At 40.7% G+C, this 18116-nt stretch overlaps 1 protein-coding gene across 1 annotated transcript; it reads left to right on the forward strand.

Annotated features, from left to right (window-relative positions):
* The first annotated feature begins 14949 nt into the window (after positions 1 to 14949).
* On the forward strand, positions 14950 to 17297 carry LOC116595395 (rab11 family-interacting protein 2-like). Its single transcript, XM_032351658.1, is given in 2 exon segments — positions 14950 to 16189; positions 16191 to 17297. Coding segments are annotated over 2 exon segments (1536 nt in total). The 5' UTR covers positions 14950 to 15140; the 3' UTR covers positions 16678 to 17297.
* The last annotated feature ends 819 nt before the right edge of the window (positions 17298 to 18116 follow it).

Genomic DNA, 18116 nt, shown 5'->3' on the forward strand with positions numbered 1-18116 from the left:
ATGTCCTCTGCCCATTTCTTGATTGGATTATTTGTTCTTTGGGTGTTGAGTTTGCTAAGTTCTTTATAGATTCTGGACACTAGTCCTTTATCTGATATGTCATTTGCAAATATCTTCTCCCATTCTGTCAGTTGTCTTTTGATTTTGTTAACCGTTTCCTTTGCTGTGCAAAAGCTTTTGATCTTGATGAAATCCCAATAGTTCATTTTTGCCCTTGCTTCCCTTGCCTTTTGCGTTGTTCCTAGGAAGATGTTGCTGCGGTTGAGGTCAAAGAGGTTGCTGCCTGTGTTCTCCTCAAGGATTTTGATGGATTCCTTTCGCACATTGAGGTCCTTCATCCATTTTGAGTCTATTTTTGTGTGTGGTGTAAGGAAATGGTCCAATTTCATTTTTCTGCATGTGGCTGTCCAATTTTCCCAGCACCATTTATTGAAGAGGCTGTCTTTTTTCCATTGGACATTCTTTCCTGCTTTGTCGAAGATTAGTTGACCATAGAGTTGAGGGTCTATTTCTGGGCTCTCTATTCTGTTCCATTGATCTATGTGTCTGTTTTTGTGCCAGTACCATGCTGTCTTGATGACGACAGCTTTGTAATAGAGCTTAAAGTCCGGAATTGTGATGCCACCAACGTTGGCTTTCTTTTTCAATATCCCTTTGGCTATTCGAGGTCTTTTCTGGTTCCATATAAATTTTAGCATTATTTGTTCCATTTCTTTGAAAAAGATGGATGGTACTTTGATAGGAATTGCATTAAATGTGTAGATTGCTTTAGGTAGCATAGACATTTTCACAATATTTATTCTTCCAATCCAGGAGCATGGAACATTTTTCCATTTCGTTGTGTCTTCCTCAATTTCTTTCATGAGTACTTTATAGTTTTCTGAGTATAGATTCTGTGTCTCTTTGGTTAGGTTTATTCCTAGGTATCTTATGGTTTTGGGTGCAATTGTAAATGGGATTGACTCCTTAATTTCTCTTTCTTCTGTCTTGCTGTTGGTGTAGAGAAATGCAACTGATTTCTGTGCATTGATTTTATATCCTGACACTTTACTGAATTCCTGTATAAGTTCTAGCAGTTTTGGAGTGGAGTCTTTTGGGTTTTCCACATATAGTATCATATCATCTGCGAAGAGTGATAATTTGACTTCTTCTTTGCCGATTTGGATGCCTTTAATTTCCTTTTGTTGTCTGATTGCTGAGGCTAGGACCTCTAGTACTATGTTGAATAGCAGTGGTGATAATGGACATCCCTGCCGTGTTCCTGACCTTAGCGGAAAAGCTTTCAGTTTTTCTCCATTGAGAATGATATTTGCGGTGGGTTTTTCATAGATGGCTTTGATGATATTGAGGTATGTGCCCTCTATCCCTACACTTTGAAGAGTTTTGATCAGGAAAGGATGCTGTACTTTGTCAAATGCTTTTTCAGCATCTATTGAGAGTATCATATGGTTCTTGTTCTTTCTTTTATTGATGTGTTGTATCACATTGACTGATTTGCGGATGTTGAACCAACCTTGCAGCCCTGGAATAAATCCCACTTGGTCGTGGTGAATAATCTTTTTAATGTACTGTTGAATCCTATTGGCTAGTATTTTGTTGAGTATTTTCGCATCTGTGTTCATCAAGGATATCGGTCTATAGCTCTCTTTTTTGGTGGGATCCTTGTCTGGTTTTGGGATCAAGGTGATGCTGGCCTCATAAAATGAGTTTGGAAGTTTTCCTTCCATTTCTATTTTTTGGAACAGTTTCAGGAGAATAGGAATTAGTTCTTCTTTAAATGTTTGGTAGAATTCCCCCGGGAAGCCGTCTGGCCCTGGGCTTTTGTTTGTTTGGAGATTTTTAATGACTGTTTCAATCTCCTTACTGGTTATGGGTCTGTTCAGGCTTTCTATTTCTTCCTGGTTCAGTTGTGGTAATTTATATGTTTCTAGGAATGCATCCATTTCTTCCAGATTGTCAAATTTGTTGGCGTAGAGTTGCTCATAGTATGTTCTTATAATAGTTTGTATTTCTTTGGTGTTAGTTGTGATCTCTCCTCTTTCATTAATGATTTTATTTATTTGCCTCCTTTCTCTTTTCTTTTTGATAAGTCGGGCCAGGGGTTTATCAATTTTATTAATTCTTTCAAAGAACCAGCTCCTAGTTTCGTTGATTTGCTCTACTGTCTTTTTGGTTTCTATTTCATTGATTTCTGCTCTGATCTTTATGATTTCTCTTCTCCTGCTGGGCTTAGGGTTTCTTTCTTGTTCTTTCTCCAGCTCCTTTAGGTGTAGGGTTAGGTTGTGTACCTGAGACCTTTCTTGTTTCTTGAGAAAGGCTTGAAACGCTATATATTTCCCTCTCAGGACTGCCTTTGTTGTGTTCCACAGATTTTGAACCGTTGTATTTTCATTATCATTTGTTTCCATGATTTTTTTCAATTCTTCTTTAATTTCCCGGTTGACCCATTCATTCTTTAGAAGGATGCTGTTTAGTCTCCATGTATTTGGGTTCTTTCCAAACTTCCTTTTGTGGTTGAGTTCTAGCTTTAGAGCATTGTGGTCTGAAAATATGCAGGGAATGATCCCAATCTTTTGATACCGATTGAGGCCTGATTTAGGACCGAGGATGTGATCTATTCTGGAGAATGTTCCATGTGCACTAGAGAAGAATGTGTATTCTGTTGCTTTGGGATGAAATATTCTGAATATATCTGTGATGTCCATCTGGTCCAGTGTGTCGTTTAAGGCCTTTATTTCCTTGCTGATCTTTTGCTTGGATGATCTGTCCATTTCAGTGAGGGGAGTGTTAAAGTCCCCTACAATTATTGTATTATTGTTGATGTGTTTCTTTGATTTTGTTATTAATTGGTTTATATAGTTGGCTGCTCCCACGTTGGGGGCATAGATATTTAAAATTGTTAAATCTTCTTGTTGGACAGACCCTTTGAGTATGATATAGTGTCCTTCCTCATCTCTTATTATAGTCTTTGGCTTAAAATCTAATTGATCTGATATAAAGATTGCCACTCCTGCTTTCTTCTGATGTCCATTAGCATGGTAAATTCTTTTCCACCCCCTCACTTTAAATCTGGAGGTGTCTTCGGGCTTAAAATGAGTTTCTTGGAGGCAACATATAGATGGGTTTTGTTTTTTTATCCATTCTGATACCCTGTGTCTTTTGACAGGGGCATTTAGCCCATTAACATTCAGGGTAACTATTGAGAGATATGAATTTAGTGCCATTGTATTGCCTGTAAGGTGACTGTTACTGTATATGGTCTCTGTTCCTTTCTGATCTACCACTTGTAGGCTCTCTCTTTGCTTAGAGGACCCCTTTCAATATTTCCTGTAGAGCTGGTTTGGTATTTGCAAATTCTTTCAGTTTTTGTTTGTCCTGAAGGCTTTTAATCTCTCCTTCTATTTTCAATGATAGCCTAGCTGGATATAGTATTCTTGGCTGCATGTTTTTCTCGTTTAGTGCTCTGAAAATATCATGCCAGCTCTTTCTGGCCTGCCAGGTCTCTGTGGATAAGTCAGCTGCCAATCTAATATTTTTACCATTGTATGTTACAGACTTCTTTTCCCGGGCTGCTTTCAGGATTTTCTCTTTGTCACTGAGACTTGTAAATTTTACTATTAGGTGACGGGGTGTGGGCCTATTCCTATTGATTTTGAGGGGCGTTCTCTGAACCTCCTGAATTTTAATGCTCGTTCCCTTTGCCATATTGGGGAAATTCTCCCCAATAATTCTCTCCAGTATAACTTCTGCTCCCCTCTCTCTTTCTTCTTCTTCTGGAATCCCAATTATTCTAATGTTGTTTCGTCTTATGGTGTCACTTATCTCTCGAATTCTCCCCTCGTGGTCCAGTAGCTGTTTGTCCCTCTTTTGCTCAGCTTCTTTATTCTCTGTCATTTGGTCTTCTATATCACTAATTCTTTCTTCTGCCTCATTTATCCTAGCAGTGAGAGCCTCCATTTTTGATTGCACTTCATTAATAGCGTTTTTGATTTCAACTTGGTTAGATTTTAGTTCTTTTATTTCTCCAGAAAGGGCTTTTATATCTCTCGAGAGGGTTTCTCTAATATCTTCCATGCCTTTTTCGAGCCCGGCTAGAACCTTGAGAATTGTCATTCTGAACTCTAGATCTGACATATTACCAATGTCTGTATTGATTAGGTCCCTAGCCTTCGGTACTGCCTCTTGTTCTTTTTTTTGTGTTGAATTTTTCCGTCTTGTCATTTTGTCCAGATAAGAGTATATGAAGGGGCAAGTAAAATACTAAAAGGGTGGCAACAACCCCAGGAAAAAATGCTTTCACCAAATTAGAAGAGATCCAAAATCGTGAGGGGGGAGAAAGGGGATAAAAAGAGGTTCAAAAAGGAATAAACAAAAAAAAAAAAAAAAAAAAACAAAAGAAAAGAATTAAAAAAAAAAAAAAGGAAAACACCTAAGAAAAATGTAAAAAAGAAAAAATATATATATTAGATAAACTAGTAAAAAATCGTTTAAAAAGAAAAAGGTAACAGTTAAAAAAAAAAAAATTTTACCCGAAGGCGAGAAAAGAAAAAAAAAAAAAAAATGAAAAAGAAAAAAATTAAATTAACTGCAAGACTAAAAAAAAATCACAGGGAAAAAGCCATGAGTTCCGTGCTTGGCTTTCTCCTCCTCCGAATTCTGCTGCTCTCCTTGGTATTGAAACCGCACTCCTTGGTAGGTGAACTTGGTCTCGGCTGGATTTCTTGTTGATCTTCTGGGGGAGGGGCCTGTTGTAGTGATTCTCAAGTGTCTTTGCCCCAGGCGGAATTACACCACCCTTACCCGGGGCCGGGGTGGGTAATCCGCTTGGGTTTGCTTTCAGGAGCTTTTGTTCCCTGAGCGCTTTCCGTAGAGTTCCGGAGGACGGGAATACAAATGGCGGCCTCCTGGTCTCCGGCCCGGAGGAGCCGAGAGCCCAGGGCCGCACTCCTCAGTGCGCCCTCAGAGAACAGCGCCCAGTTACTCCCGTCTGCCTGACCTCCGGCCGCGCTCCGAGCTCTCCGAGCCTGCGACCAGTTCAAGGTAACACCGAGCTGTGAGCTTACTGTCGGCTCTGTCTCTGTAGCCGGCTTTCCCGTTCCAATACCCGCAAGGTCTGCGACACTCAGACACCCCTGTTCCTTCTGTGACCCTGCGGGACCTGAGGCCACGCTGAACCCGCGTGGGCTTCGCCCCGGTTTAGCCTCTGGAGCGATGTCCCTCAGCGGAACAGACTTTTAAAAGTCCTGATTTTGTGCACCGTTGCTCCGCCGCTTGCCGGGAGCCGGCCCCTCCCCCCGGGGTCTATCTTCCCGTCGCTTTGGATTCACTTCTCCGCCGGTCCTACCTTTCAGAAAGTGGTTGTTTTTCTGTTTCCAGAATTGCTGTTCTTCTTCTCTTCGATCTGCCGATGGATTTTCAGGTGTTTGCAATCTTTAGATAAACTATCTAGCTGATCTCCGGCTAGCTGAAGCAGTCTCAGCCTGCTACTTCTCCGCCATCTTGACTCCTCCCCTGTACCACATTTCTTTATCCATTCATCTGTTGATAGACATCTAGGCTCCTTCAATAGTTTGACTATTGTGGACATTGCTATTAAAAACACTGGGATTCATGTGTCCCTTTGGATCACTACACTTGTATCTTTAGGGTAAATACCCAGTAGTGCAATTGCTGGGTTGTAGGGTAGCTGTATTTTCAACTTTTTGAGGAATCTCCATACTATTTTCCAGAGTGGCTGTACCAGCTTGCATTCCCATGAACAGTGTAGGAGGGTTCCCCTTTCCCTGAATCCTCACCAACACCTGTCATTTCCTGACTTGTTAATTGGTGGCCATTCTGACTGGTGTGAGGTGGTATCTCACTATGGTTTTGATTTGTGTTTCCCTGAAGCCGAGTGATGTGGAGCACTTTGTCACATATCTGGTGTCCATTTGGATGTCTTCTTTGCAGAAATTTCTGTTCATGTCTTCTGCCCATTTCTGGATTGGATTATTTGTTCTGTGAGTGTTGAGTTTGATAGGGTCTTTCTAGATTTTGGATACTAGCCCTTTAGCTGACATGTCATTTGTGAATATCTTCTCCCCTTCTGTCAGTTGTCTTTTGGTTTTATTAACTGTTTCCTTTGCTGTGCAAAAGCTTTTGACCTTGATAAAGTCCTAATAGTTTGCCCTTGCTTCCCTTGCCTTTGGTGATGTTTCTAGGAAGAAGTTGCTGCAGCTGAGGTTAAAGAGGTTGCTGCCTGTGTTCTCCTCAAGGATTTTGATGAATTTCTGTCTCACATTTAAGTCTTTCTTCCATTTTGAGTCTATTTTTGTGTGTGTGGTATAAGGAAATGGTCCAGTTTAATTCTTCTGTATGTGGCTGTCCAATTTTTCCAACACCATATGTTGAAGAGACTTCCTTTTTTTCCATTGGACATTCTTTCCTGCTTTGTCGAAGAGTAGTTGACCATAGAGTTGAGGGTCCATTTCTGGGATCTCTATTCTGTTCAGTTGATCTATGTGTCCGTTTTTGTGCCATTACCATACTGTTTTGATGATGACAGCTTTGTAATAGAGCTTGAAGTCTGCAATTGTGAAGCCTCCAGCTTTGACTTTGTCAGCATCCCTCTGGCTATGTCTTTTCTGGTTCCATAGAAATTTTAGAATTATTTGTTCTATTTCTTTGAAAAAAGTTGATGGTATTTTGATAGGGATTGCATTAAATGTGTAGATTGCTCTAGGTACCATAGACATTTTCACAATATTTATTCTTCCATTCCATAAACATGGAATGTTTTTCTATTTCTCTGGTCTTCCTCAAATTCTTTCATGAGTTTTCTATAGTTTTCTGAGTACAGATTCTTTGCCTCTTTGGTTAGTTTTATTCCCAGGTGTCTTATGGTTTTGGGTGCAATCATCAATGGGATTGACTCCTTAATTTCTCTTTCTTCTGTTCTGTGTTGGTGTATAGAAATGTAACTGATTTCTGTGCATTGATTTTATATCCTGACACGTTTCTGAATTCCTGTATGAGTTCTAGCAGTTTTGGAGTGGAGTCTTTTGGGATTTCCACATAAAGTATTATACCATCTGCAAAAAAATGAGTGTTTGGCTTCTTTGCTGATTTGGATAACTTTTATTTCTTCTTGTTGTCTGATTGCTGAGGCTAAGGCTTCTAGTACTGTGTAGAGTAGCAGTGGTGTTAGTGGATATCCCTGCCATGTTCCTGACCTTAGTGGAAAAGTTCTCAATTTTTCCCCATTCAGAATGATATTTTCTGTGGGTTTTTCATAGATGGTTTTGATGATATTGAGGTATGTGCCCTCTATCCCTACACTATGAAGAGTTTTGATCAGGAAGGGAGGCTGTACTTTGTCAAATGCTTTTTATGCATTTATTGAGAGTATCATATGGTTCTTGTTCTTTCTTTTATTAATGTAGTGTATCACATTGATTTTCAGGTGTTGAACCAACCTTGCAGTCTAGGAGTAAATCCCAGTTGGTCATGGTGAATAATTCTTTTAATGTACTGTTGGATCTTATTGGCTAATATTTTGGTGAGAATTTTGTTATCCATGTTCATCAGGGATTTGGTCTGTAATTCTCCTTTTTGATGGGGTCTTTGTCTGATTTTGGGATCTGGTTTTGGGATCAGGTAATGCTGGCCTCATAAAATGAGTTTGGCAGTTTTCCTTCCATTTTTATTTTTTGGAACAGTTTCAGGAGAATAGGAATTAATTCTTCTTTAAAGGTTTAGTAGAATTCCCCTGGGAAGCCTTCTGGCCCTAGGCTCTTGGGAGATTTTTGGGAGTCTTTTGATGACTTCTTCAATTTCCTTACTGGTTATGGGTCTATTCAGACTTCCTATTTCTTCCTGTCTCAGTTTTCATTGGTTATACATCTCTAGGAATGCATCCATTTCTTCCAAATTCTCTAATTTTCTGGCATATTGTTGCTCATAATATGTTCTTATAATTGTTAGTATTTCTTTTCTTTCATTCGTGATTTTATTAATTTGGGTTCTTTCTCTTTTCTTTTTGGTAAGTCTTGCCAGGGGATTATCAATGTTATTAATTCTTTCAAAGAATCAACTCCTAGTTTTATTGATCTGTTCTACTATTCTTTTGGTTTCTATTTCATCGATCTCTGCTCTGATATTTATTATTTCTCTTCTCCTGGCAGGTTTAGGTTTTATTTGCTGTTCTTTATCTAGCTCTTTTAGGTGGAGGGTTAGGCTGTGTAGTTGAGACTTTTTTTGTTTCCTGAGAAAGGCTTGTATTGCTATATACTTTTCTCTCAGGATCACCTTTGCTGTGTCCCAAAGATTTTGAGCAGTTGTGCTTTAATTTTCATTTGTTTCCATGAATTTTTCAATTCTTCTTTAATTTGCTGTTGACCAATCCATTTTTTAGTAAGATGCTCTTTAGCCTCCATGTATTTGAGTTCTTTCCAACTTTCCTCTTATGGTTGGGTTCTAGTTTCAAAACGTGGTCTGAAAATATGCAGGGAATGATCCCATTCTTTTGGTGCCAATTGAGACCCGATTTGTGATCCAGAATGTGATCTATTCTGGAGCATGTTCTGTGTACACTAGAGAAGAATGTGTATTCTGTTGCTTTGGGATGGAATGTTCTGAATATATTTGTGATGTCCATTTACATGAACATAAATGTGTCATTTAAGGCCTTTATTTCCTTGTTAAACTTTTGCTTGGATGAATTGTCCATTTGAGTGAGGAGGGAGTTAAAGTCCCCTACTATTATTATATTATGGTTGATGTGTTTCTTTGATTTTGTTATTAATTAGTTTACATTATTGGCTGCTCCCATGTCAGGAGCATAGGTAGTTAGATCTTCTTGGTGGACAGACCTTTTAAGTATCATATGGTGTCCTTCCTCATATCTTATTATAGTCTTTGGGTTAAAATCTAATTTATCTGATATAAGGATTGCCACCCCAGCTTTCTTTTGTGTCCATTGGCATGGTAAACTGTTTTCCACCCCTTTACTTTAAATCTGGGGGTGTCTTTGGGTCTAAAATGAGTTTTTTGTAGACAGCATATTGATAGGTCCTATTTTTTTAACCATTCTGATACCCTGTGTCTTTTGATTGGAGCATTTAGCCCATTTATGTTCAGAGTAACTATTGAAAGATATGAATTTTGTGCCATTGTATTGCCTTAAGGTGACTGTTACTGTATATTGTCTCTGTTCCTTTCTGATCTACTACTTTTAGGGTCTCTATTTGCTTAGACGACCACTTTCAGTATATCCTGTAGAGCTGGTTTGCTGTTTGCAAACTTTTTTAGTTTCTGTTTGTCCTGGAAGCTTTTTAATCTCTATTTTCAATGACAGCCTAGGTGGATATAGTATTCTTGGCTGCATATTTTTCTTGTTTAGTGCTCCGAATATAACATGCCATTCCTTTCTGGCCTGCCAGGTTTCTGGATAGGTCTGCTGTCAGTCTAATATTTCTGCCATTCTATGTTATAGACCTCTTGTCTTGAGCTATTTTCAGGATTTTCTCTTTGTCACTGAGAATTGTAAGTTTTACTATTAGATGGTGGGGTGTTGACCTATTTTTATTGATTTTGACTTGGGTTCTCTGTGCTTCCTGGATTTTGATGCTTGTTCCCTTCACCAAGTTAGGAAAATTCTCTGGCAAAATTTGCTGCAATATACTTTCTGTTCCTCTCTCTCTTTCTTCTTCTGCTGGGATCCCAATTATTGTAGTATTGTTTCATCTTAATGTATCACTTATCTCTCAAATTCTCCCCTCGTGGTCCAGTAGTTGTTTGTCTCCCTTTGCTCAGCTTCTTCACTCTCCATCATTTGGTCTTATATATCACTAATTCTCTCTTCTGTCTCATTTATCCTAGCAATAAGAGGCTCCATTTTTTTCACCTCATTAATAGCTTCTTTGATTTCAACTTGGTTAGATTTTAGTTCTTTTATTTCTCCAGGAAGAGATTCTCTAGTATCCTCCATGCTTTTTTCAAGTCCAGCTAACACATTGATAATCGTCATTCTGAACTCTAGTTCTGACAACCTACTAATGTCCATTTTGATTAGGTCCCTAGCTGTTGGTATTGCTTCTTTTTCTTTGTTTTGAGGTGAGTTTTTCTGTCTTGTCATTTCATACAGGTACGGCTAGATGAATGAGAGAACAAAATACTAAAAGGATAGCAACGACCCCAGAAAAACATACACTAACCAAATCAGAAGAGACCAGAAACTGGGGGTAGGGGGTGGGCAGAAAAAAGGAGAAAATATGTGTGTGTGTGTGTGTGTGTGTGTGTGTGTGTGTGTGTTTGTGTGTATGTGTGTGTGTGTGTATGAATAGAACAGAGCCACACACTTGATTTTGGGTGTATTTTGGTCTGTTAGAAGAAATTGCCTTCCCAAATTTTAAAGAAAGGAAAACTTTATATATACAAAAATAAGGGTAAACACAATGAAGAGATGGAATATGACTGTAAAGATGAAGATTAAAAAAAGATTCTAAAAAAGAAATTGATAAGAAGTTGGTTGAAAAAAGAAAAAAAAAAGGAGGAAAGAATGTGATCAGGCTGGAGACTAGAACAAAAGCATGCACTAGATTTAGGATATACTTTGATGTGTTAGAAGAAACTGTATTCCAAAATTTTAAATAAAGAAAAACCTATATGTATTCAAAAAATAAGTTTAAATACAATGAAGGGATAGAATATGACCATAACAATGAAAATTTAAAAAGGTTTTTAAAAATGTATTGATAAGATAAAATAATTTTAAAATGTTAAAATAGGAAAGAGGAAAAATTAGAAAAGATAAAATAAGAAAAAAATTTTAAAAATTTAACTTTCTAAGATTAAAGAATTATGGGAAAAAAGCCAAGAACTCTCTGTGCTGTATTCCTGTAACTCTCATTGATCAGTGAATTTGTCTTGGCTTGATGTTCTTGTTGAACTGGGGAGGGGCCTGTTGCAATGATTCTCAAATGTCTTTGCCCAAGCAGAGTTGTGCCACCCTTGCCAGGGTCCAGGCTAAGTATTCTGCTCGGTTTTGTTTTCAGTAGCTTTTTTTCCTTGAACACTTTCCATACAGTTTTGGAAGACAGGAATGAAGATGGTTGCTTCCCAGTCTCCATCTCCAGAGAAGCCAAGAACTTGGGGGCCCACTCCTCAGTGCACCCTCAGAAAAAAGCTGTCAGTCACTCCTGTCTCCCTGGTCTCCAGCCACACTCTGTGTTCACCCAGCCTGTGACCGAGTGTTTCTATCTCTGGCACATGGCCCCATTTGGGGTCTCCAAACCCAGCAGAATCCTGCAGGATGCTCCTGCTCCACTACTCCTGGAGGAAAATGGAGGGGGTTTCCCTGGATCTGCCACTGCGGGGTCCCTGCTTGAAGAGTAGAGGCCCAACTGTACCTTGAATCATGGTTTAAGGTTTAAGGTAACCCCAAGCTGAGAGCTCAATCCTTGGCTCTGTCCTTGCAGCTGGCTTCCCCACTCCAATACCACCCTCAGGTATTGGACACCTGAGGGGGCTCTGCCACACTCAGACAGCCCCATTCTTTCTGTGACCCTGCAGGTTCTGAGACCACACTGTCCCAGCAAGGGCTCCACCCGCTACTTAGCCTCTGGAGAGATGTCCCTTAGTGGAATGGGCTTCTAAAAGTTCTGGTTTTGTGCTCTGCTGCTCTACTGCTTGCTGGGAACTGGCCCTTTCCACCATGGTCTATCTTCCCATATATCGCCTCAGATTCACTTCTCCACCTGTGCTATCTTCCAGGAAGAGGTCGCTTTTCTGTTCCTAGAATTGCTTCTATTCTTCTCTCTGGTTTTCTATTGAGTTTGTAGGCATTCAGGATAGTTTGAGCACTATTTAGGACCTGATGATATTTAGTTCTCCTACAGAAATCTTAAAGCTGAAAAAATGAGGAGTGAACTGAAGAATTCAATAGAGAGTGTTAACATCCAGATTCAATGATGCAGAAGAAAGAATCAATGACCTAGAAGACAGGGCATTTGAAATTTCAGCAGAGGAGGAAAAAAAAATATTGAAGAAAGTCTATGGGCCTTATGGGACATGACTGAAAGGAATGATATCTGCAGTATGGGAATTTCAAAAGGATAAGAGGAAGAAAAAGGGATAGAAGGCATATTTAAAACAATATTGGCTGAAAACTTCCCAAACCTGAGAAGAACTGACATCTAGATCCATGAAGTGCAAAAGACTCCAATTACGCTAAATCCAAAGAGGGCTGCCCTGGGACACATCAGACAAAAATCCTCAAAACGTAAAAAAGAATGAATTTTGGAAGCAGCAAGAGAAAAGAGGGACAATAAATATAAGAGAACTTCCATAAGACTTTTGGTGGTTTTCTCAACAGAAACATTTCAAGCTAGATGAGAATGGGAACATACATTCAAGATATTTTTAAAAATCCGAAACAACCTGTCAACCAAGAACCCTATACTAGGCAAGCTGTCCTTCTAAAACAATGGGGAGATAGACTTTCCTGAACACACAACAGCCGAGGAGATCATCAGTATCATACTTGCCTTATAAAAGGTGCCTGAGGGAATTATTTTAAGTGATATGAGTCACACAGGGAAATACAATTACTTAGGATGTTACTATACCTGGAATCTCAAAGAACAACCAAACTCAGGAAAAGGCATCTGATTTGTGCTTACTAGAGACAGGGGGTGAATTACACACCACTTTTACTATATTTCAGAATCTAACTTTGACTACATATTTACAATTACCAGAGAGTTTTGCCCTGCTTTTTTATGTTTTTATGATTTTAATTAGCACCCTTTTACTTACACTCAAAGAACTCCCTTTAGCACTAGGTGAAGACGGTCACAAGGTACAAACTTCCAGTTATAAGATAAATACTAAGAATGTAATGTATAGCATGGTGACTATAGTTCACACTGTGGTATGGTATTTATGAAAGTTTTTTAAAGAATGAATTTTAAAAGTTCTCTTCACAAGGGCAAAATATTTTTTCCCTTTCTCTCCTCTTTTTCTTTCTTTCTTTCTTTCTTTTTTTCTTTCTTTTTTTCTTCTCTCTTTTTCTTTCTTTCTTTCTCTCTTTCTCTTTCTTTCTTTCTTTCTTTCTTTCTTTCTTTCTTTCTCCATGAGATAATGGGTATTTACTAAACTTACTACAGTAATCATTTCATGATATATGAAAGTAAAGCATTTTGCTGTATGTCAATTATAATCTCAGTAAAACTGGAAAAATATTTCAAAAACAAATGGGCTGAACATAGCAATCTAAATGCTTCTCTCTTAAGATATTAAATACAATCGAGACACAGGTCTATGACAACTACCATAATATAGGAGTAGTCGTGAACATGAATAATATTTTATAACTGTAAAGGGATAAGAAAAATCTGTGCTTTCTTTTCAAAGTCACAGATACTTCTAATACTACATTCATAAGAAATTGAAGGAAATTGTATATTTTGGTGAGGTAGTAGCACAAGTGAAATTTTTTGTCCCATATATCTTGATATATTTTCCCTGAATTCTATTCCTGGTCCTTTAAGATGAAAGTGGAAGGAACACTTGACAATACTGTATTAAATGACATATATGGGAAGGTATATCCATGAAATGATGGAAAAATCCCAAGGCAGTTTAGAGCTGACTTGAGGGTTATCTGCTGGAGGTGATAATTTTCAAGCTAGAGAGAATCAGCATATGCCAGCCAAGTTTAGAAAGCGGGAGACAGTGATCTAGCTGGAGAAGCTTTATGAAGCATTCAGGTGCGTGAGAGGGCTCTGGCTGGGGGCGTATCACTGCAGAGGGGCCTGCAGAACAAGTGGACACAAAAGGGGCCTTTTCTGGATATAAGAAAGATGCCTATCTCTGGGGACGCAAATTCGTAAGTCCCAGGGGTAGGTACATGGGAGTGATGGAGGAGGTAGTCTCTGCGGAATCAAAAAAGAAGAAATGTAAGGAGAAGAGAAGGTACCCATAGAAGACACTGACCAGGACCATCAGAAAAAAGAGAGAGGAGGAAAGGAGAAGGTCATGAAGGCCATGTCAGGTGGAAGTACAAGGAGTCTGCACGTTCTGCAGAGTCCAGAGTGTTAGAGAACTGCTGAGACTGAGGATGCTGACCTGCCTGGGACTCTATGGGTTGAGGTGAGGATTTGTGAGCTCCTGTGTGGGGAAGCACCTGTAACTATGGGGAACCTGTTGAATAATACATAGAGATGTGTGGGGCCTCCTGTGCTTGGTAGTTGTATTAATGATTATGTTTCATAGTTTATATTTTCTAGCATTCTTGTCTTATTTTGTCTTATTTGGTTTGCAATTTAAAACAGATAGTAGGCCGCCGCCGCCGCCCGCCGGGTGTTAGGAGCAACCGGCCGGCGAGGCCGAGCCCCGTGCCCGACGCCCTGCAGCCCGCGGCCCAACGGGCGCCGGGGCGGCCGTGTCCCCTGGCCCCGTCCCGCTCCACAGCCAGGCGACCCACCCCCGCCCCCGCCCGAGAGGAGGAGCCGAGGCGAGGGGGAGGAGGGGGAGGAGGAGGAGGAGGGAGAGGGAGAGGTTTGCGAGAGGGGGCCAGGCCGCGCGAGCCGGCGGCGGTTCGTATTACCGGGGTCGGAAGGAGGAGCCGGGCCGGGCCCGGCGACAGGCGCGGGCGGGCGGGAGGCGCGGAGGAGGCGGGGCGGCCCGGCCGTGAGGAGACAGGCGTGGGGCCGGGGGGCTGAGGGTTTGGGCGGGAGAGCTCTAGGCGGCGGGGCGGGAGGCGCCCTCCCTCCCCCGCAGCCCTCCACGGGGCTCTGGCGGCCAGGCCTCACCTGCCCGCAGGCCCAGGAGCCGCCCACCGCCGCCCAGGGTCCGTCCCCGCGGCCGGCGGCGCGTGAAGGTGCGGACGCCAGGCGCGGGGGTCCGCGCGGAGGCCTGGGCGGCGTGGCCGGGGGATGCTGGGCCCCTGGCTTCTGCAGCGGAGAGGGCACCCCCAGAACAGCCGTGCCCCGGGCTGCCCCAGCGAGGCGCTTGACAGTGAACCCTGGGGAAGTTGGGCAGCTGTGAGTTTGCCTGTCGCCGTTAAGTGCCCTTAGGATGCAGTGATTAAGGAATTAGGCTCTCCCTCCGGGAGAGGCAGTGCCTGCGCTTGAGAACTCCGTGCAGAGAAAAAGGACAGAATGATGCTGTCCGAGCAAGCCCCAAAGTGGTTTCCTACCCACGTGCAGGTCACAGTGCTCCAAGCCAAAGATCTTAAGCCAAAAGGCAAAAGTGGCACCAATTACACATACACTATAATTCAGCTGGGCAAGGAAAAGTATTCCACCTCTGTAGCTGAGAAAACCCTTGAGCCAGTGTGGAAGGAGGAAGCCTCTTTTGAGCTACCTGGATTGCTAATGCAGGGGAATCCAGAGAAATACATTCTTTTCCTTATAGTTATGCACAGGTCCCTGGTGGGTCTGGATAAGTTTTTAGGGCAGGTGGCAATCAATCTCAATGACATCTTTGAGGACAAACAAAGAAGGAAAACAGAGTGGTTTAGATTAGAATCCAAACAAGGAAAAAGAGTCAAAAACAGGGGTGAGATCAAAGTCAATATTCAATTCATGAGGAACAATATGACAGCAAGTATGTTTGACTTATCAATGAAGGACAAAACAAGATCTCCTTTTGCAAAATTAAAAGATAAGATGAAAGGTAGAAAAAATGATGGAACATTTTCGGATACGTCTTCTGCAATCATTTCAAGTTCTCACATACCCGATGCCAGTACTGAATTTTCAAGTGGTGAAATACAGATGAAATCCAAACCAAAAAAGCCTTTCCTTTTGGGTCCTCAGCGACTCTCTTCAGCACATTCAATGTCTGATTTAACTGGGACACACATATCTTCTGAGAAACTCAAGTCCGGCACCATTGGTCAGACGCAGCTTCTCGGACGGCAGATAGATGCCTTTGGAGTGGTTCCAGAAAGTGGAAGTCTCAAATCTCCACACAGAAGAACATTACGCTTTGATACTTCTAAAATGAACCAACCTGACAGCAGTGTGGATGAAGGTGAATCGTCTTTCGGAAGACAAAATGACCCATTTACAAATGTGACTGCTTCATTACCCCCAAAATTTGCAACACTGCCAAGGAAGAAAAATCCATTTGAAGAAAGCAGTGAATCATGGGACAGCGGCATGAATTTATTTTCAAAATCAGTTGAAGTAAGAAAAGAAAAGAAAAGAGAAAAGGGAGAAAGTTAGCCTATTTGAGAGAGTGACTGGAAAAAAAGATAGCTGAACATCCGATAAACTTAGCAATGGGGGATCTGATAGCCCTTGTGACTTGAAATCACCTAACGCATTTAGTGAAAATCGTCAGGACTATTTTGATTATGAGTCAACTAATCCGTTTACAACAAAATTCAGGGCTTCAAATATAATGCCATCTTCAAGTTTTCATATGAATCCGACAAGTAATGAGGAGCTCAGGAAAATCCCGGACAGCAATCCTTTTGATGCCACGGCAGGGTATCGTGGTCTGACCTACGAGGAGGTCCTCCAGGAGCTAGTGAAGCACAAAGAGCTCCTTCGGAGGAAAGACACCCACATCCGGGAACTCGAGGACTACATCGACAACCTCCTCGTGAGGGTCATGGAGGAGACCCCCAGTATTCTCAGAGTGCCGTACGAACCGTCCTGGAAAGCTGGCAAATTCCCCAACAGTTAATCAGCCAGGAGTACTGCATTTGTGATTGGGGCAAAAAGGAAAGAAAAAAGAGAAAAAGAAGAAAATCTTGGTACTGCAAGAAACTACATTATCAGGCTTCATTATATACTCTACTCCGTTGCGAAAAATTCCTTTACCTGTAAATATTAGCAGGGACCATCAGGAGTGACCTTTGAAGTGAGCTAAATAATTTAAACATTTAAAGTGAAAATGGTCCAGATTCTCAATGAATAAGCAGTTCCTTAGGATTTTCATTGAGGTGCAGGCGCCGGCCTCCTAACCTGCCATAGGCCTAGGGATCACTTCAGAAGTACGCGACTTTTTATTCCTCAGGACTAGAGCTCACAAAGCAGAATTGATGCTGGGGCTGGTTTCTTAGAAGTCAGTTTGTAGACTGACTTAGCTGCAGGAATACTGCTTATTATAAACACTAAAAAAAGTTCACATTTTATATGCATATATATGTACATGAATATATGTTCATATATCTTTGTATATAAAATACATGCATATACCTCACATATACATGCGTTTTTAGAACATTTAAAAACAGCTGATTGCCTCTAAAATTAGGATACCAGTTTCTTAATTTGGAAATCCGTGTGTGCTCTATCAACGCATTGCTACTAGTATAGTTTGTTGTAGGGAAGCTGCTTCAGATCACTCTTGACTTTGCAAATCTTGGTTTCACAGTGAGAGCCGCTCCTATATATTATTCCAGCATCAGATGTTTGCTCTTTTTCTAAAAAGAATGATTCCAAGTTTTTTTGGTTTTCTTTTTTTAGGCATGACATATTTAAGGAAAACTGACTAGCATCACAATAGCACAAATTTCTTAAGTTCATCTTTTAACATTGGCGTTTTGTTCAGTAGAAGGGGAGCTAATGTAGTCTGTCCTGTTGAGATTCTGAATGCCTTAAAGGACATTATTAGGAAGTTAGATCTGAAAAGAATTCTGAGGGGGGAAAAGTAGGGGATTGTCTGATGCCTGATAACCCAGAGCAATGGGTGAATTCTAGGAATGAAGAATTCGGTGTGGTTTCAGGTTACGTAAATAATAGAACAGATGGTTGCATTTGGGTCTTGAACCAAAATAAGAGTCACTAAAGGAGGAGTGAGTTGTTGGAACCGCCCTTCGCTAGCATGGCACCGTACACACTGTTCTACATGGACCCTTAAGAATTGGTTTATTGCAAAATTCTGTGTCAGCTCTTTTAAGTCTCTCCCCCAAAATATCGATTACTTCCGTGAATTGTCTTCATGGATTTGTACAAAATAAGCCTGAAATGTAAAGTGGAAAACAATGGTATGAAAATATTACTAGTCATCTGCTTATTTTTTCCCTTAAAAATCTGAAATACGTTTTCTATGAAACACTGAATCTGTGTTTCTGGTTTTAAAAGAAAAAAACTTCATCTATATGTGGAGACCTGTATTCT

This window comes from Mustela erminea, chromosome 7 (genome assembly GCF_009829155.1).
Source record: "Mustela erminea isolate mMusErm1 chromosome 7, mMusErm1.Pri, whole genome shotgun sequence".
Classification (NCBI taxonomy): Eukaryota; Metazoa; Chordata; class Mammalia; order Carnivora; family Mustelidae; genus Mustela; species Mustela erminea.